The 21,092-nt window shown below is 48.5% G+C and overlaps 1 protein-coding gene across 1 annotated transcript in view; it reads right to left on the bottom strand.

Annotated features, from left to right (window-relative positions):
- RNF40 (ring finger protein 40) overlaps nt 1-21,092 on the bottom strand; it is a 150,785-nt gene that overhangs the window by 28,188 nt on the left and 101,505 nt on the right. Inside the window, exon 14 of the mRNA XM_033945511.1 lies at nt 5,607-5,724. Coding sequence (XP_033801402.1) covers nt 5,607-5,724 — 118 coding nt within the window. The remainder of the gene's footprint in view (nt 1-5,606; nt 5,725-21,092) is intronic.

Genomic DNA, 21,092 nt, shown 5'->3' with positions numbered 1-21,092 from the left:
AGATAAAAAATAGGCCCCCAAAGTTTCACCCTTAAAGGGTATTGTGCAGCCTGGAATGTTCAGTATTATTCCGTCTTGCTTTAGTGCTTTAACTCAATGTGAATGTTTTGCAACTACTTTTGAAAAGAAACTGTGTTTTCTAGGCTGTGGCAGTTTGCACTGCACAGCACTGGCAGTGGTCTTTTTGGTATTATTTTTCCTTTCTTTTGCTGGATTGTGGGTCCTTTTGGGGAGGAACTACAATCATTGGTTGCTGCAGGAGGTACCTTTCGGCCCCTGGACTCCACCGTCAGAAGAGCTCAGGAGTGGCAAATCCAACCTGATACTGCCAGTAAAAGATTTTTGGGAATTGAAGAAAGCTTTGAATGTTTAAACTGGAAGTTGTAGTTCTAAGCTGGATGAATTCCCTGTTTTGAGAGGCATTTTGCCTAAGGGAGCTGAACTATACAAAAGACCTGCCTTAGGGTAGGCATAGGCCTAAGGAAGGCCTTATTTGGAATTATTTTGAAACTGTGTGTGTGTGGGGGGGGTTTCTTTGAACCTTTTTGAAGTTATGAGTTAAGCACTGATGAACTATAAAAGCCTACTGTGGGACATGTGCTAAAAGAATTAAGTTTTGTTTTGTGACTGGAAGTTGAAGAAACCCTTGCAGTGCTTATTTTGGACTGTTGCAATGCTTATGTCCTTGAAGAAATAAAACTGATGCTTGGCTGATAGCTCCTGATCCAGTTAATTCTGGATGACAGTTGAGTAGGGGGTTATGCTGGTCATTTTTACTCAGGTTAAAGCCTTAACTCTCTCATTGAGCTTGGATGAAACCCAGTGGTTCTGGGTCCCTCATCCCCCAGCTTGGATGACACCTGGGTCTCCCCCCTCCCCCTCCACTCCTGACTTCTGAAGTGACTTTGGCGTGTGAAATGAATTTTTAATCACCAGTAACCCCCAAAATTAGGCTGTTGTTGCCTTTCAAGTGTTTTTGTTCTCAGCTTAAAAGTTTTCTTTTATCCTCCTGGGTGTTTGTTATCCAGAGGGTTATTTTTATTTTTCCTGCCATCAATTGCCTCAGGGCCAGATGCACTAAAGTTAGTGATTGTCGCTAAACCAGTTTTGACTGGTTTAGCGATGATCGCCTTTACCAACCTGATGAAAATGACTTACCAAGTGGTTTTCTGCACGATCGCTCATTCTCCGATCCAACCATGCAAATAAGCTCATTAATATTGAAATTCCATGTAAACTAGCAGAGCGATTGATGCTCTATCATGGCTTCTCAAGGCACACAAAAAGTGATCGCTTTTAATGATCCAAAAAAAAAAAAAAAAAGAGACTGGTCAAGACCAATCACTATATGCAAACTTGATCTTCATTTGTTTTTGTCATTTTCAGGGCACAGATTGTAAAACTCTGCCTGGCACTAACCTTTCTGTTCAGCCACAATCAGGGAAAAGACTAGAGAGCTGCACAGTGACAGAAATCAAACCTATCTCCGCTGGGTCCAAACCCATGCTCGCCTGTCCCTGATGGAATCAAACCTGTCTCCGCAAGTAATTTCTTCTATCCTTGCCCACCCCCATAAACTTCAGAAGCAGTTATTTCATTTATTATGTTACTGAAGTACATTAGAGGTCCTGGTAGAAACCCATTTACTAATAAGCAATGAAACATTATTAATTTGGAAATATTAATTGGGAAGAATACATACTTTATTAACGGATCTCTGTCAGAGCCTCTAATCTAAAAATAAATACTCTGGCTGATTGGGATCCTCACACTCTGTCAGCTGAAGACTTCCTCCAAAGGTGGCCAAAACTTCCTTTTACCAAGCTTGGCAGGCAAGAGTAACGTCCCTAAGCTTCATATGCTAGCACCTCAATGGCTCAAGCATGCTGCGACTGCCATGCTTTGTAGAAGGGAGTTCCCGCCACCTTTGGAGGAGGTCCTCAGCTAGCAGTGCGTGAGGATTTCCACCAGCTACAGCAAGGGTCAGGGTCAGTGTTGGACATGCTGGAGCCCAGGGCAGAAAATAAAGGAGGACCCCCTGATGCCCTTTCCTCCTTTCCACCTGCCATTCCTATCAGGGCCCCCCGATAATCTCTTTCCATTACTAACACACTGATAGGCTCTTAACAAATACAGAACAAAGGGTCACAAATTAGAAACAAAAATAAGTAAACAAACATTGAACTGGGAACCCCAAAAAGTTAAACTCAGCAAGTACTTTAACACTGAAGAAATAAAAACACAGTACAATGACATCTGCTATACACATTTTCAAAAGCTAACATATTTCAGTCAATAATTATAAAATGTATAGAGATTTATTTTTCCTTCGCGTTGGTTCCAGTTTCTTTTTTTTGCTCTCCCATCTTCTGCAAATTCTCCTTCAAGAGGATGCTGTCCATTTATCTTTTCTCCTCTCGCCTATCTTGTTCCATTCCTTCATTATAATTGTCACTGCCATATTAACCTTTCCATTTACCATATTTTTCACTCCATAAGATGCACTTTTTTCCCACCCAAAAGTGGGTGGAAATCTTAGTGTGTCTTATGGAGCTAAGATACAAAATTTGTATACATACCCCCCTGGTAGCGTTGTAAAACACCCTCCCACCACCACTGAACCTTTTCAAAACTCCCTGCCTCTCAGCACCGCTGCTGCACTTTTTCTAAATACCCCCCACCTCTCAGCACCGCCAATGCACTTTTTCTAAACATACACCCCCCCTCCACCTCTCAGCACTGCTGCCACACCTGTTTAAAACAACCGTCGCCGTCGGTACCTTTTATAAACAGCCTGGTCCAGCGGTATCCCTCCCTCGCTAGACGGCTCTCATATTCAGGTCAGGAGCGTAGTTGTCAGAAGCAAGCTTTACGTGTTCCCGCTTAGGCCCACCTCCGCTTTCTGAATGGCTGGTGTCAGTTTTCGCAGGACTCACGAAAACTGACGCCAGCCATTCAGAAAATGGCGTGGGGCCAGCAGGAACACGGAAAGCTCGCGCCTGACCTCCACGCTGCTGACCTGTGTGCCGCTGAGTACAAGGGAGGGAGAGATTTAAAAGGTACGGGGTTGGGGTTTTGCTTAGGCTAAGTCTTGGTGTTTTGTCGGGCACCTTTATCTGCTTTTTTGTTTTAGATTAAGGGGGATGGGCGGTATTTTTGACTGTTGGGGGGGGTTATCCTTTGATCTCCAAGGGTCCTAAGAACACTGGCCCCTGGAATGTTGTTTTCTACCTTTTGCTGTTTCACAGGATGGATAGTGGGGGGAGGGGAATTAAGTGTATTTTTCTTTATGCAACAAAGTAAAAAATTGATGATCTGATTTCTGTGATACCTTCTTTGAATTGTTCTATTTGATGTTTGTTGTATGGTTTTGGAAAGGTGATATGATGTATACTACTGCTGTTGGATTATTCATTCATCAATAAAAATTGCTTTAAACTAAAAGGTATGGGGGGTATGATTTAAAAGGTACGGGGGATTTAAAAAGGTACTGGGGGTGTAAAAAATTGTTAGTTGCTCCTGTCCCGGCTTACCACTAGACCACCAGAGGGGGGCAGTGTATAGGGCAGGGCAGTGGGACAGGGTACAGAGCCTTGCAGGGAAAGGGGCTGGCTGCATAGCCTGGTAGGGCAGGGAGGGAAGGGGGCTGGCTGCAGAGCTTGGCAGGGAAGAGGGCTTGGTTCAGAGCCTGGCATGGAGAATTTGGTTCAGAATGTTTTTTTTCTTGTTTTCCTCCTCTAAATCTAGGGTGCGTCTTATGGTCAGATGCGTCTTATGGAGCGAAAAATACGGTAGCTCTTTCCTCTCTTTTTTCTTTTCTACCTTAATTCACTCAGATTTTACTCTTTCTCCCTTCTCATCTTTACTTTTCAGCTTCCTAACAAATTTCCATAATATTCTCTCACCCATACTTGCTCCTGGGTCAGCTGTGGGCAACATGTAGTAAACAACCTGGGGGAGGGAGAGAACTCACTGGGATCCCTGTGGTATTCCAGGCAGCCCTGTTCCCATGCAGCTCTCTAGCACAGACCGCAGAAGTCTGCCTAGCACTTCCTTTGCTTCTCAATTGTGTTGCCATCTAAGCACAACTAAGCTTATTTGGTTCCATGTCTTTCATATAGGATTCCTTAGCTGCTTGTATGATGCTAGCTCAGAGCTCTTATTGACTGCATGGCTCCAGCAGCTTTGCCCGATTATTTTCTTCATTCTGGCTATCAATTGTTCCTTCTTCAGTGGTATCTTGTAACTATTCTGCTGCAGCTTTCTTAATGAGCCCAAGTCCTTTGGTCCCTTGTTTGCTGTCTTTCCAGTCTTCCATTTTGTGCAAACCTCCTCTATTGGACGTGTCTGAGACTTGGTAGTTTAGCATGGTTCCTTACCGAGTCATGAGCCTTAACCTTTTCATGTCTAAGGTGTCCATGAGCTAGATTGCTAGTTCTAGGTCTATCAACCTGTTTCTGATTTCCCCTGTATCTCATCTCTTCATCTATTAGTTCATGCCTTCTGGATGTATAACATATTTGGATGACAATAATTCCTACTCTAGTCATCAGCCATCTTCACTATTCTAGGTGATGAATTCATCAATACCTTTATTACTTCCACAGAGTAGGCTTATTTTTAGATAGTTACCTTAGGAACTCCCATTCGATGATGCTGCAGTTCACCCCATCTCTGTTTTTTAAATTTGTCCTGCCCTAATTGAGACACTGCTTTGCTACATCCATTCGTTCTGGACTGGTATGGCATAGATGTATTGGAAGGAAAATTATGTTTCTTACCTGACAATTTTCTTTTCTTTAGTTATGCCAGACTAGTCCAGAAGCCCTCCTTCTCTGGTTTTCCTTAAGAGTTTTCTTCTTACAGGTAATAGCTTCTGTTTTTCATTTCCTTCACATGGATGCCTCGCATCTTCTGTCTCAGTGAAATACCTATATGTCAGCTGCGTATGAGCCTCATTCTATAATGTTAATAGTATAGCCTCTGTGACATGTTGGCTTTATTTTTTTGAAATTGTCAACTATCTATCTTACGAGTATCATTGATTGGCTATTTGAAATACTGAACATTCCAGGCTGCACAATGCCCATAAAAAGCAAAGCTCTTAGGACTATTTTTTCTCTGTCCCCATTTGCAGGTTCAGTCCATTCTCGTTATTTACACATTCCTGATGTGCGATTTTGTGTATCCATTGTGACCGCTTTTCACCATTCATGCTGTGTGTTCGTAGACCTGCTCTTCCAAAAACAGCTTTCACTTAAGTCTGGCGTTTGCTTCCAGATATGGCCCCCAAGTATCCAGAGTGTGAATTACAAGCATGTACAGGTACTCCAAGTGCTGTCCTATGCAGGAACCTAACCCTACTTTCCAAATGGGATCCTTTATTCACTTTCTGCAGTTTTGAGGCATGACGTGTATGAATGGTACCTAACCTCTATTTTCCAATTGATACAGTTTTTCGTTATTCACTGTTTAGCAAATGAGAATGGACTGTAGACATTCGTTCTGGACTGGTCTTGCATTACTAAAGGAAAGAAAATTATCAGGTAAGAACATAATTTTCTCTTTTTGCCCTTCACTCAAACCACACAATTGTCTCTCTATACCTCAGCTTTCGTTTTCTTCTCAGCAGCCATGAGTTGCACTTTGTCCCTTTGCTCCTTGGGAGCAGATTTGTACATATCTAAGAGCAGCTTCATCTCCTTCTGGCTTTCCTGTGCCTTCCTGAGTTGAACAAGATAGAGAAAGAAGGGGAGAAGGGTCTGAATAATTATAAAGAGAGAATAAAGCTTGAGGGAACAAACAGAGAAGAGGGGAGTGGCAGGAAAATGTAAGGCAAACAGAGGCAGAGAGAGAAAAGGAGAAATTAGATCCTTACCTGCTAATTTTCTTTCTTTTAGTCCCTCCAGACCGGCACAGAAACGGGTGGATTTATGCTCCTCTGCCAGCAGGTAGAGACTGAGACACTAACTTTTGGCTATAGTACAAGTGGGCTGTGCAGTCTCTCTTACAATCAGTCTTTACGAATAGCCAAGCAGAAATCAACTAGGCTGAATAAGAACATACAAATTTACACTCACATGGAGAAAACCAAGGAATAGTCACAAATTGGACCAGGGGGCACTGTTGGATACTGATTAAAACAAGAACCTTTCAGAATGCTCCACAGCTTGCCAGCTAAACCAGCCAAACCAAATACCACTGCTCTTTCAATTCCCCAAACAACCAACAACAAGCAAAACCTGCCGAAAAAAAAATAATTTAAAAAAACCATATTCCTCGCGAAAATACCGAACAAAATGACCGGGTAGGGTCTGTGCCGGTCTGGAGGGACTAAAATAAAGAAAATTAGCAGGCAAGGACCTAATTTCTCCTTCTTTAGCGTCCCTCAAGACAGACACAGAAATGGATGGGACTTACCAAAGTAGTACCCCTCATGGATGGAACCCCCGAAGGGCCGTCACAAGAACACACCGACATACCTGAACTTCTATACGACAGTGTCGAACAAAGGAATGGAGAGAAGACCAAGCCACATCTGTACAGATATCCACTGGAGGTATAAGAGAAGATTCAGTCCAAGAAGCTGTTTGACCCTGAGAGGAAGAAGCCGTGAGAAATTCCAGAACAGGCTTATGTTGGAGAAGGTATGCCAAAACGATAGCCTCCTTGATCCATCGCGCAATGGTAGCCTTGGAAGCACTGTCCCCCTTACGAGGACCCTTTAAGGAGACAAAAGGATGGTCCAACTTGGGGAAATCCTGGGTCCACTGAATATAAGAGCTAAGGCCCTTACATACATCCAACTGGCACCACTGCCTCCATTCCAATAAGCCCTCCCACTTACACAATACCGGGAGGACCATGGACTGGTCACCATGAAACGGACAGACCACCTTTGGAAGAAAAGAGGGGAATGTCTGCTTCACGATGAGGAGGAAATGAGGAAGAAGGCCATCAGGAGGACCCTCAGGAGAGACATTGTGTTAATGAAACATGACTTATAATGAGACCTATGAGTTGTGCAGAGCATGCATTTCTTTCAGCACAAATGAAAGGAGAACTTCATCTTTGCCCTAGAAGCTGACGGCTATATGCCAATTATGACACTTAATAGTTATTCTATTAAGAGAATTTCCAAGAAATGCTTGGGCCACAAGAAAGCCACAATGTCAGCTCAAGATGACATGATCAAAATGACATGAACTGTAGATAAAGCTGCTGACAATCTACAAGCAAGATTAGGAGGGAGGGTGCCCACCCTCAGGGATCATTGATCTTAGTATTAAGAATGCATTGTCAGGAAAAATAAAGAAGTCATATTTGACAGCAGGTGGCACCAAGCTTCATTATGACTCGGCTGCAATTATATATATATATATGTCAAATGATTTTTGAGTTAAAAACTAAACCAGTACAGAAAACACTAAAAACCATACAAGACTCAAAATTTTCCAATATACAAACTGCAAACCAAATGATGGTCAACATACAAAATGCAAACAATGCTCAAAACACCCATCCTCCATCCCCCAATGCTGCAATTATATATCAATCATTAAATATGATAAAGTGTGAAAATCCAATGGAAATTAAGTATGTAATTAGTAGCTATGCAAGACTCTGGACCCCAGGCTACTAAGCTTGGTTATAAAAGGTCCAGCTTAGTTCCTTAAAAGGTAGAACGTACTGGGCAGCACATGACATACCGGTACTCTGTGTTACCACTCTGTTAGCCTAACTGCTGTTATTATATCCTATTTGGATACTATTTTTTAATGTAAGCTGTCTTTTGTTTATTACTATTAAACATATTATATACAGCAATTGGATTGTCAGTGTGAGGACATTTAAATACATTGGAGGGGCTAGCAGCGGCCCACTTCAACGACCTGATCCCTAAAGAACTCTATGAAGGGAGGCCTATCCGAAAGAAGACGTGCAACACCGAAAACTTGTCTCGTGGAAGAAATGGCCACCATGAAAAAAATGCCTTAAGAGTAAGCTCTTTCCATGTACAGCCGCCAAGAGACTCAAACAGAGGACACACAAGCATGGAAAGACCTAGAAGGAGATCCCAGGAAGAAATCAACAACTGCACTGGTGGCCGGATCAGCTGTGCAACTCTCAAGAACCGAATCACATCCAGAGAGGAGACCAAACGCTTACCACGCAAAGACTGCAAGCAGAAGACCAAGCGGCAATCTGAACCCGAAGGGAAAACCAGGCAAGGCCTTACTCGAGAGCATCCAACAGAAAAACTCCAGAATGCGAGGCAAAGCAGTCCGAAGGGAACCCACGCCACAAACAGAACATCATTCCTCCAAAATGCACCAACCACGGACCTAAGCTCAAAAGAAGGAAATTCTCTGAGACTCTGAGAGGAGGTAAAGTTATCCAAAAATACTTTGTTCCTTAGGTGAACCTTTCCAAGAGCCAAGCTGCAAGATCAAAAAGGACCCAGATATAACATTGGAATGGGACCCGAGTGACCAGACTTTGTTGGAGGAGCAAGGCCTCACGATTCCTCAGAGGCGCTTTATCTACCCGACTTTGTGGACGGTTAAACGTCTGATCTTGCAATATTGGACCCAGACGGGGGCTATTCCCCTGGATTGTTGGATACATCAAATGCTTGAGTTAGCCCGCTTTGAGCTTGGTTATTAAAAGCACTCTACCAACCCTGAGGTACTGGCTTATCTGGCCTTATGGCGGGCGTTTTTACATTTGCCTATAGTTTCCAGCATGGGGGGTTCAGGGGGGTGTCTGGTTGATGGGGGTATGGATGTAGAGTATGTTTGTGAGAGTGGATGGTGTTCTTGTACGGGTGGTTGTTGAGTTTTTGTTTTGGGGATTTCACAGAGGGGTCCGTTTGTTTGTTATATATGAGAAAAAATTTTGGTGGGGTTGCCATGAGAGCCATTTCATTTTTGCTTTGGGATATGTGCTGAGGTTTCACTGGTTGTGCTTTGCGCTTCTGCTCAGCTTATTGTATTCTTGCTGACCATTGTTTTATTCTCTTTTTGTATTTTGGTCTCTCTTGTTGACTCCTCAATAAACATATTTTCAAAAAAAAAAAAAAAGGAATGGGACCCGGAATCAGAAGATCGAGCGAGAGGGACAGTGCCACTAGCAGACGGACCAGAATCACAAACCACTGGCACCTGAGCCAGGCTGGAACCACGAGAATCATGCGGCCTGCGTGCTGGGCAATTCTAAGATGAACACTGCCTACCGGAGGCCATGGAGGAAAGACATACAGCAGGCCTTCTGTCGGCCAAGCCTGCGCCACAGCATCCAATCCCTTGGCCTGACACTCCCTGCGTCAACTGAAAAAAAAGTGGTGCTTTGGCGTCAACATTTGAGGCCGTGAGATCCATGATCGGGAGACCCCAAGCCTGAACAATCAACTCAAAGGCTTCCAGCCCAAGACACCACTTGCTGGGATCCAGCACATGACGACTGAGAAAATCTGCCTGGATAGCATCCACATCGGCAATGTGGGAAGCCAAGATGACCTGAATAAGAGCTTCCGCCCATTCCATAAGCAGAGAGGCCTCCAGCACCACCAGAACATTCTGCATGCTCCTCTTACGAGTGATATAGGCTACTGCTGTGGCATTGTCTGAGAGGACTCGAACCAACTTGCCCTCCAGCCAGGACTGGAATTCCACCAATGCTAGCTGAATGGCTCTGGTCTCCAGAACAGTGATCAACTAGGATGTCTCTACCGGCAACCCTGAGCCGAGGCATTGAACTCACCAACCAAGGAAACTGATGTCCGTACAAAGTCCTGTTCACTGGGACTGATCAAGACTCACTCCTGAAGCAATTTGGAAGACAGGGGCCACCAGCATAGGCTGCGCCAAACTAAGCTCCGGAGCAGGACCGGATACTCCAGATTGTGAATCTGTAGCGACCACTGCCGAAGAAATGCATACTGATGAGGACGCATGTGAGCCCGAGCTCACTACACCACTTCTAAGGAGGCCACCATGGACCCCAAGACCTGCAGAAAGTCCTGCACCAGGGACACTGGCAATCCACACACCCTGGCCTCTGGAAGGAAAAAAGAACCACAAAAAACTCACCCCAAGCTGGTGTCACAAATGAACGCTGAGACACTTCAAGTGCTGAGAAGGAATCAACCAGCTGCGGGACAGATTGACCACCCAGCCCAAAGACTACAGAGACTCTATAACCCGAGCTGTGACTCAGGAACGGTCCTGCAACGAATTTGTGCAAACAGCCAATAGTCACAATAGTATTGAACCAGAAAGCACAGTTACTTACCGTAAAGCACAGTTACTTACCGTAACAGGTGTTATCCAGGGACAGCAGGCAGATATTCTTGACTGATGGGTGACGGCACCGACGGAGCCCCGGTACGGACAATTTTAGAGTGATTGCACTCTAAGAACTTTAGAAAGTTCTAGCTAGGCCGCACCGCGCGTGCGCGAGTGCCTTCCCGCCCGACAGAGGCGCGCGGTCCCCAGTTAGGATAAGCCAGCTAAGAAGCCAACCCGGGGAGGTGGGAGGGACGCAAGAATATCTGCCTGCTGTCCCTGGATAACACCTGTTACGGTAAGTAACTGTGCTTTATCCCAGGACAAGCAGGCAGCATATTCTTGACTGATGGGTGACCTCCAAGCTAACAAAAAGAGGGATGGAGGGAAGGTTGGCCATTAGGAGAATAAATTTTGTAAAACAGATTGGCCGAAGTGTCCATCCCGCCTGGAGAATGCATCCAGACAATAGTGAGATGTGAAAGTATGAACTGAGGACCAAGTAGCAGCTTTGCAGATTTCCTCAATAGGAGTGGAACGGAGGAAAGCTACAGACGCTGCCATAGCTCTAATTTTGTGGCCCGTGACAGAACCCTCCAGTGTCAGGCCCGACTGAGCATAACAAAAAGAAACGCAAGCAGCAAGCCAATTGGATAGAGTGCGTTTAGATACAGGGTGACCCAACTTGTTAGGATCAAAGGACAAAAACAGTTGAGGAGATGATCTGTGAGGTTTGGTGCGATCAAGATAGTAAGCCAGAGCACGTTTACAATCCAAGGTATGCAAAGCCTGTTCACCTGGATTAGAATGAGGCTTTGGGAAAAAAACAGGAAGAACGATGGATTGATTAAGGTGAAACTCAGACACAACCTTAGGAAGGAATTTTGGATGTGTACGAAGGACAACCTTATCATGGTGAAAAACAGTGAAAGGTGGATCAGCCACCAGTGCATGGAGCTCACTGACCCTCCTGGCAGAAGTGAGAGCTATCAGAAAGACCACTTTCCAAGTTAGAAATTTAAAATGCGTTGTGGCCAGAGGCTCGAAAGGAGGCTTCATTAACGCAGAAAGAACCACATTAAGATCCCATACAACAGAGGTGGTTTTACATTGAAAAGGCCTTTCATGAACCTTGAGACTAAGGGATGAGCTGAGAGGGGTTTTCCATGGATCGGCTCATGAAAAGCTGCAATGGCACTAAGATGGACCCTTATCGAAGAGGATTTAAGACCAGAGTCAGATAAGGACAAAAGATAGTCCAACACCAATCCCACTGCTGTAGATATGGGATTATGGTGATGTAACAGGCACCAGGAAGAAAACCGAGACCACTTCTGCTGGTAACATTGAAGAGTAGACGGTTTCCTGGAGGCATCAATAATAGAACGGACAGGCTGAGAAAGGAGAGCATGAGGTGAAGTCAGCCCGAGAGATACCAAGCTGTCAGGTGCAGAGACTGTAAGTTGGGATGAAGAAGCGTTTGCTGATTCTGTGTAAGTAGTGAAGGAAACAGAGGAAGAGGTATGGGTTCCCTGGAACTGAGTTGAAGTAGAAGGGAAAACCAATGCTGTCTGGGCCACCGTGGAGCGATGAGGATCATGGTGGCTTGTTCCCTCTTGAGCTTGAATAAGGTGCGCAGCATGAGCGGAAGAGGAGGGAATGCATAAAGAAAGAGATTGGTCCAATCCAGAAGAAATGCATCGGGTTCCAGACGGTGAGGAGAGTAAAGTCTGGAGCAAAACAGGGGCAGTTGATGGTTGTGGGGAGCTGCAAAAAGATCCACCTGAGGAGTGCCCCATTGAGAGAAAATGAACTGGAGAGTCGAGGGGTCGAGAGTCCATTCGTGAGGTTGAAGAATTCTGCTGAGATTGTCTGCTAAGCAATTCTGTTCCCCTTGGATGTAGACTGCTTTCAGGAATAGGTGACGAGCAGTCGCCCATGTCCAAATCCTTTGAGCTTCCTGACATAAAGGACGGGATCCCGTCCCTCCTTGTTTGTTGAGGTAATACATTGCAACTTGGTTGTCTGTGCAAATGAGAAGAACCTGAGGAAAGAGGAGATGTTGAAAAGCTTTGAGGGCGTAAAATATCGCTCTGAGTTCCAGGAAATTGATGTGGTGCTTCTTTTCCTGGGTGGTCCAAAACCCCTGAGTTTGGAACTCGTTCAAGTGAGCTCCCCTTGCATAGGGGGAGGAATCTGTGGTGATGACTAGTTGATGAGGAGGTAGATGGAACAGTAGACCTCTGGATAGATTTGATGAGTTCAACCACCAAAGAAGCGACTGTCGAAGAGACGAGGTCACAGATATGTGTTGTGAACAAGGATCCGTCGCTTGTGACCACTGAGTCGCTAGGGTCCATTGAGGAGTACGCAGGTGGAGACGTGCGAAGGGGGTGACATGCACTGTGGATGCCATGTGCCCCAAAAGTACCATCATTTGATTTGCAGAGATGGAAGTTTTCTGGAACACCTGCTGACAGAGATGAAGGATGGTGTGAAGGCGGTTTGGAGGAAGAAACGCCCTCATCTGAACAGTATCCAGAATGGCTCCAATGAATTGAAGTCGCTGAGTTGGAATGAGGTGTGACTTGGGTAGATTGATCTCGAACCCCAACAGTCGAAGGAAGGAAATGGTCTGATTGGTGGCTATGTGAACGGATTGAGGAGAAGGAGCCTTGATGAGCCAGTCGTCCAGATAAGGGAAGACTTGAAAATTGTGGGAGTGGAGATAAGCTGCGACCACAATCAGACATTTGGTGAATACCCTGGGAGAGGAGGCTAAGCCGAAGGGTAGCACCTTGTATTGGTAATGATGTTGGTTGACAAGAAAGCGAAGGTATTGTCTGGACATCAGATGAATTGGAATGTGAGTATACGCCTCCTTGAGATCGAGGGAACATAGCCAGTCTTCCTGAGAGAGAAGAGGGTATAGGGTGGCAAGAGATAACATCTTGAACTTCTCCTTGACCAGACATTTGTTGAGATCTCTGAGATCTAATATTGGTCTGAGATCTCCGGGTTTTTTGGGTACAAGAAAGTACCGGGAATAAAATCCCAGGCCTTGCTGGTCTAGAGGAACTGGTTCGATGGCATTGAGAAGGAGGAGGGATTGAACCTCCTGACCGAGAAGGAGGGACTGAGCCTTGTTGGAAGCAGACTCTTTTGGTAGACTTAACGGTGGAGGAGTCTGAAAGTTCAGGGCATATCCGTGAGCGATGATAGCAAGTACCCACTGGTCGGAGGTAATTGCTTCCCATCGAGACAGAAAAACCTGTAGTCGACCTCCTATGGGCTGAGGTAGAAGGCATGAGGGAGGAAGACTGGCAATGTTCTCGAGAAGAGAGTCAAAAGGGCTGTGTAGACTTAGGTTGAACAGCCGGTTTTACAGCAGGCTGTTGTTGTTGACGAGCCTGTTGCTGCTGTTGACGCTGCCTGCGAGGTTGAGGAGGATGAGTCTGAGCCGGGCGAGCAGAAAACCTTCTTTGATAAGAAGGTTGTTGCCTGAATGGACGAGGAGGAGGAGGTTTCTTCTTGTTTTTCAACAAGGTGTCCCACCTAGTCTCATGCGCGGAGAGCTTTTGTGTGGCGGTATCCATGGACTCCCCAAACAGCTCATCCCCCAGGCAAGGTGCATTGGCCAGTCGGTCCTGATGGTTTACATCCAGTTCTGAGACCCGTAGCCATGCCAACTTTCTCATTGCTACAGAAATAGCAGTGGCCCGTGACGTCAGTTCAAAAGTATCATAAATGGAACGGACCATAAACTTCCTGAGTTGCAAAAGACTAGAAGTACATTGCTGAAAAGCAGGAAGTTTACGGTCCGGAATGTACTTCTGAAAAGAGGTCACCTGTTGAATGAGATGCTTCAGGTAAAACGAGAAGTGGAATGCGTAATTACCTGAACGGTTGGCCAGCATGGCGTTTTGGTAAAGGCGCTTTCCAAATTTATCCATGGCCTTTCCCTCTCTGCCAGGAGGGACAGAGGCGTAAACACTGGCACCTACAGACTTCTTCAGGGTTGATTCCACCAACAAGGATTCATGGGGAAGTTGTTGCTTGTCGAATCCTGGGATTGGAATGACTTTATAAAGAGATTCCAATTTTCTTGGGGCTCCCGGGATGGTTAAGGGAGTTTCCAAGTTCTTATAGAAAGTTTCCCTCAAGATATCATGGAGGGGCAACTTTAAGAACTCCTTAGGAGGATGATCAAAGTCCAAGGCATCTAAGAATGCCTTGGACTTTTTAGAATCAGACTCCAAAGGAATTGAAAGGGTGTCTGACATTTCCCTTAAAAATTTGGTAAATGAGGAGTGCTCTGGCTTAGTAGCAGGGTCTTGCACCGATAGATCCTCCTCTTCAGATGAATAATCTTCCTCGGTACCGAGGTGATCATCCGAGTCATCCCACAAGTCAGGGTCCCGTACCGATTGGAGACGGCCCTGAGAAAGTGGAGTCGAGGTGCCAACATGTTTAGTCTTGCGTACCGATTTCCCCGAACGGTTGGAGACGGTACCAGGGGAGTGTAGAACGGTACGGGGTTCAGAGAACGGTACCGGTTCAGAAGTGTCCGGAGCAGAACGTCGTTTCGGTTCCGCTGATAGAATAGGCATGGACATGGATTTGTGCGGTGCCGACAAAGTCGATGTCAATAAAAGGGGTTGATCGACGGTCGGCACCGAAGGCTCATTGGGTACCGACACTGGAGGATTCGGTGTCAACAGAGCCGGGAGCAATTGTTGTAGTTGCTGCTTAAGTTGGGCCTGGAGGATAGAGGCAATGCGCTCATCCAACGTAGGTCCCGATTGCACCGGTACCGGTCTTTTCTTGCTCGGTACCTTCGGTGCCGCTCGACGCTCGGGTGAAGTCGATGCCGATGACGAGGCAGTGACTTCAATGGGAGCGGAGCGTTTACGGGGCCGGCGCTCAGTCTGCAGGACTTGGCTCACTGCATGCTCGACTGGTGGCCCTAGGAAAAAATAAAACAATTTTTTTTTTTTTTTTACAAACGTTAAAAGAACAAGAAAGAAATAAAATGAAGAGAAAAATACGCGCGAGCGGGAAGGCAAGTGAACAGTTTAGAAAAAAACTTCCAACAGCCGTTGGAAACACGCGTCTTCTTAGCTCCGCGGAATTAAGAAAACTGGGGACCGCGCGCCTCTGTCGGGCGGGAAGGCACTCGCGCACGCGCGGTGCGGCCTAGCTAGAACTTTCTAAAGTTCTTAGAGTGCAATCACTCTAAAATTGTCCGTACCGGGGCTCCGTCGGTGCCGTCACCCATCAGTCAAGAATATGCTGCCTGCTTGTCCTGGGATAACAGGTGTTATCCAGGGACAGCAGGCAGATATTCTCACATGTGGGTGACGTCATCTACGGAGCCCCGACGCGGACAGCTTTTCAAGCAAACTTGATTGAAGATTCAAGTTTGCTGTGCTGCACACGCATGTGTGCCTTCCTGCTCCACTAGAGGGCGCATCCCCTCCTCGTGATCTCCAGTTCATATAACCAGCTAAGAAGCCAACCTCAGGGAGGCAGGAGGGTTGCGAGAATATCTGCCTGCTGTCCCTGGATAACACCTGTTACGGTAAGTAACTGTGCTTTATCCCAGGACAAGCAGGCAGCATATTCTCACATGTGGGTGATCTCCAAGCTAAACAAAAAAGGGACGGAGGGAAGTTGGCAATTCAAGAAAAAAGATTACGCAAAACCGACTGGCCAAACCGGCCATCACTCCTGGACAAAGTATCCAGACAGTAGTGTGAGGTGAAAGTGTAAACCGAAGACCAAGTGGCAGCTTTGCAAATCTCCTCAATAGGCGTCGACCTGAAGAAAGCCACAGAAGCCGCCATCGCTTGGACCTTATGCCCCGTAACCCGACCATACAGCGCGAGACCAGCCTGAGCGTAGCAAAAAGAAATACAAGCCGCCAACCAGTTGGACAAGATGCGCTTGGAAACAGGACGTCCCAACCGATTAGGATCAAAGGACAAAAACAATTGAGGAACCTTCCGATGGGACATAGTGCGTTGAAGATAAAAAGCCAACACCCTCTTACAGTCCAGCGTGTGAAGCGCCACCTTGCCAGGATGAGAGTGGGGCTTGGGAAAAAACACCGGAAGAACAATGGACTGATTGAGATGAAAATCAGACACCACCTTAGGCAAAATCTTGGGGTGATTGCGAAGAACCACCTTGTCATGATGGAATACAGTAAAAGGCGGATCCGCCACCAGAGCCTGAAGCTCACTAATTCTGCGAGCAGAAGTGAGCGCAAGCAGGAAGATCGCCTTCCAAGAGAGGAACTTGAGATGAGATTTATCCATAGGCTCAAATTGAGGTTTCATAAGTTGAGCCAGAACCACATTAAGATCCCAAACCACCGGGGGAGGCTTGAGAGGAGGATGGACATTCAAGAGACCCCTCATGAAACGAGAAACCAAAGGATGGATAGAAAGGGACTTGCCATCAAGCTGCTGGTGAAAGGCAGCAACTGCGCTAAGATGCACACAAATAGAAGTTGTCTTAAGACCGGAACGAGACAAATGAAGCAAATATTCCAGAACCGAGGACACAGGGGCCGACCAAGGTTCCAGATGATTTGAAGAATACCAGGAAGAGAATCTAGTCCACTTCTGAGAATAGCAGAGCCTAGTCGAAACCTTACGAGAAGCTTCCAAAACCTCCCTGACCGGCTGAGATAACTGAAGAGAAGTCAGGTGGAAAGGAACCAAGCTGTCAGATGTAGAGACTGCAGATTGGGATGTAACAGCGAACCCCGACTCTGAGACAGCAGATAGGGAAAAACAGGCAGAAGTAGAGGCTCCCTGGTACTGAGTTGAAGATGCAGGGAGAACCACGGCTGCCGAGGCCACCGAGGAGCAACCAGGATCAGAGTGGCATGCGTAGACTTGAGATGTACCAGCTTCTGCAAGATCAGAGGAAAAGACGGAAACGCGTAAAGGAACTTCCCCTCCCAAACGAGGAGGAAGGCATCTGCCTCGAGGCGATCCGGTGAGTACATCCGGAAACAGAAGAGAGGCAGTTTGTGATTTAGGGAGGAAGCAAACAGATCTATCTGAGGGGTCCCCCACCGCTCGAACACCTGGCGCAAGACCTGAGAATGAAGAGACCACTCGTGCGGCTGGAGTAAGCGACTCAGCCTGTCTGCCAGACAGTTCCGCTCCCCCTGAATGTAAACCGCATGAAGAAAGATGTGGGAAATCGCCCACTCCCACAGATGAAGAGTCTCCCGACACAGGGACCAAGACCCCATGCCCCCCTGTTTGTTTACATAATACATTGCCACCTGATTGTCCGTGCGGACTAGAATCACACGATCCTGAAGCAGATGGCGGAAAGCCACAGCGGCCAAATAAATGGCCCGAAGCTCCAAAACGTTGATGACAGCTACGATCCTCCGCCGACCACAGACCCTGCGTGCAGAACCCATCTAGATGAGCCCCCCAAGCATACTCCGAAGAGTCCGTGGTGAGGACCTTGTGGTGTGGTGGGGCGAGAAAGAGCAAACCCCTTGAAAGATTGGAAGAGTCGGTCCACCAACGGAGCGAGCGTCTCAAAGAGGGAGTCACCGCAACGGGCCTGGAGATCGGGTCCCGGTCCTGACGCCATTGAGAAGCCAACGTCCACTGAGGGATCCGCAGGTGCAACCGGGCAAACGGTGTGACATGGACGGTGGAGGCCATATGTCCCAGAAGAATCATCATGCGCTTCGCCGAGACCGAGGGCAGCAGAGAAACTTGCCAGCTCAGACGGATGAGCGCCTCCAGCCGAGGAAGAGGAAGGAACAAACGCAGGCGAACCGTGTCCAGCACAGCCCTGATGAATTGTAGGGATTGAGAAGGGCGCAACTGAGATTTGGGAAAGTTCATTTCGAACCCCAGACCCTGAAGAAATATAATAGTCTGTCGGGTCGCTGAAATAACCCCCTCCCTCGACGGTGCTTTGATCAACCAATCGTCTAGGTAGGGAAACACCTGAAGGCCCCTGGACCGCAGGGCCGCCGCAACCACCACGAGACACTTCGTGAAGACTCCGGGGGATGAAGCCAGTCCAAAGGGGAGGACCAGATATTGAAGGTGCAACTCTCCCACCTGAAAGCGCAAGAACCGGCGAAAGGCGGGATGCACCAGAACATGTGTGTAAGCTTCCTTCAGATCGAGGGAGCAGAGCCAGTCCCCCTCGTCCAGTAAGGGATACAGAACCGGAAGGGAAAGCATCCGGAACTTCTCCCGAACCAGGAATTTGTTGAGACGCCTCAAGTCCAGGATCGGACGCAGGTCCCCGGTCTTCTTTGGAACTAAGAAGTAACGGGAGTAAAACCCCCGCCCCTGTTGACAAGGGGGGAATATTTCCACCGCCCGCAGGCGAAGAAGAGTCCGAGCTTCCGAAAGAAGGAGGGGAAACTGCGCCCGATTGGAAAGACACTCGCTTGGGGGGCTGTCGGGGGGGACCTCCCGGAAATTGAGAGTGTATCCAGAGGCAATCACGCCCAAGACCCAAGCGTCCGACGTGATAGAGGCCCAACGAGGATAGAACAGTCTCAGACGGCCCCCGATCGGAAGAGGATCTGACATCAGCGCGGAGGGGGCCCGCCCCCATCTGCCCGAGCCGTCAAAAAGACGGAGAAGGCTTGGTAGCGGCTGGCGGCTGAGATTTGGGCAAAGCCCAAGGATGCGCCTGCTGGCGTCTCGGCGGCGGACGCAAAAACGCCGGGGTGGTCTTCTGGGGGTATCGCCTCGGAGGGGCCCGATAGGGCCTCGACGCAGACGGCTTCAGCTTCAGCCGGACCAAAGAAGCAAACGACCTCTCGTGCTCCAAGAGGCGCTTCGTAGCAGCCTCTATCAAATCATCAAAGAGTTCGTTCCCGACGCAGGGTAAATTGGCTAGACGATCCTGAAGGTTCAGATTCATGTCAACCAGGCGCAACCACGCCAGTCGGTGCATGGCCACTGCAAAAGTGTCGTACGCAGCATGGAACAGGTGGAGACGCAACTGGGACAGATCCTCAATGAGCATAACAAACGCCACCTGGCGGGAGGCAGGCAAGTCCGCCTGGAAAGAGGGCAACGACCTAATCAGATGTTTCAGATAGGAAGTAAAAGGTGAACGAATAGTTCAACACCCGAGAGGCCATCATAGAATTTTGATAGAGCCTGCGGCCAAATTTGTCCAGGGTCCTACCTTCCCGCTCCGTTGGAACTGCCGTCGAGACACGGGACGGGTGAGATTTCTTGAGTGAAGACTCAACCAGTAACGACTGATGGGACAATTGAGCGCGTTCGAACCCCGGGCAGGGGACCGTACGGTACTTGGATTCCATCTTCGAGGGCACCGCAGTGACCGCGTACGGAGTCTCCAGGTTTCTAATGAAAGCCTGCCGGAGCACAGGGTTCAGCGGAAGCCTAAGGGACACCCTAGGCGGAGACGGCATGTCCAATTCCTCCAGGTATTCCTTAGTATATCTCGAGTTAGACTGGAGGTCCAGGTTAAGCGCCCGACCCATGTCCTGCACAAATCTCGTGAAGGACGGGCGGGTCGCCCCCCTGGCCTCAGGGGTTGTCGCCGAACGGGACTGCCCCGGTACAGAGAATGAAGGGGAAGCCTCCCTGAAATACTAAGGTTCCCTCTCCGCACCGCGCTCCGAATCACAAGAGGCACTCAAGGAGCGCGGCGGGGTCGAGGACCTACGCTGTCTCGAGGAGCCCCTCGGAGACGACCCCGGGGTATGAGGCACCGACCAATGATGGGTCGGGGACCTGTCCACGGACTCCCTCGGCGAAAGCCTAGAGCCTCAGCCCAGAGCCCCGGACCGAGGAGGAGTCAGCAACAACCGAGGGTTTGCCAGAGACAACTCTGAAACCTTCAGCGGTCCCATAGCACGAGTAGTCGGCGAACGACCGCGCCTCGGCGGGGAACCTCGGGCCTCCTTGGCCGACCTCCGGACCAAGGTCGCAGCGGGCTTCAAGCGACGCTTCGCCCCCCCGGAGCCCGAGGGGATAGACCGCCTCGAGGCCTGGGCCGAGGAGTCCGAAGAAGACGAGAGCCACCTGGATTGGCGCACCTTGCCCCCAGGCGCCTCGACGCGAGGCTCAGGCTGGTCTGGCGCACGCGAGGTCGGGGCCGGATGGAGATGGGCCAGTGCTGCGGACAGCTCTGACGAGATCATCGCCCGGAGCATGTCCTGAAAAACCGGCACAGACAGCATCGACGGCATGTCCGAGGCCGTAGTGCACTCCACCGAGGGCGACCTCGATACAGAGTATTCCCTTGCGGTGGAGGCACGCCCTGAGGGCTTGGAGGGCTTCGCCGGGGCAACCGGCAAGGAACTCCCACTATGCCCGGCCGGCGTCCCCGAGGGTGGCTTCTTCGTCGGCGTAGAACCTGTTGGAGGAAGAGGGGACTTACCCAGAGCCGAGGCCTTCGACGACACCGAGGGCTTCGGGGCCGAGTCCCGAGGCGGGGCCGAGGTACCCGAGGCCGAGGTCAGGGCCGGGGCCGAAGCTGAGGTCGAAGGTTGATCGACCGCAAAAAGGTATGCCATGCGGGCCTGACGTCGACGAAGAGCCCGATGCTGGAACGTGGCACACCGGGGGCAGGACTCCATGGGATGATCAGCCCCCAGACACAGAATGCACCACCGATGCAGATCGGTTATCGACAGGAGTCGATCGCACCTGATGCACTTTTTAAACCCGGATAAAGGCCGGGACATACAGAAAAAAACAGGCCGCGGCTGACGAGGTCACGCAGCCGCGACAACCTGGGAGCCCCCGGGCTGCAAAAAAGACC

This window comes from Geotrypetes seraphini, chromosome 5, assembly GCF_902459505.1.
Source record: "Geotrypetes seraphini chromosome 5, aGeoSer1.1, whole genome shotgun sequence".
Classification (NCBI taxonomy): Eukaryota; Metazoa; Chordata; class Amphibia; order Gymnophiona; family Dermophiidae; genus Geotrypetes; species Geotrypetes seraphini.
Note: the sequence above shows the minus strand (reverse complement) of the source record. Positions and strands in the feature narration are given on the sequence as shown.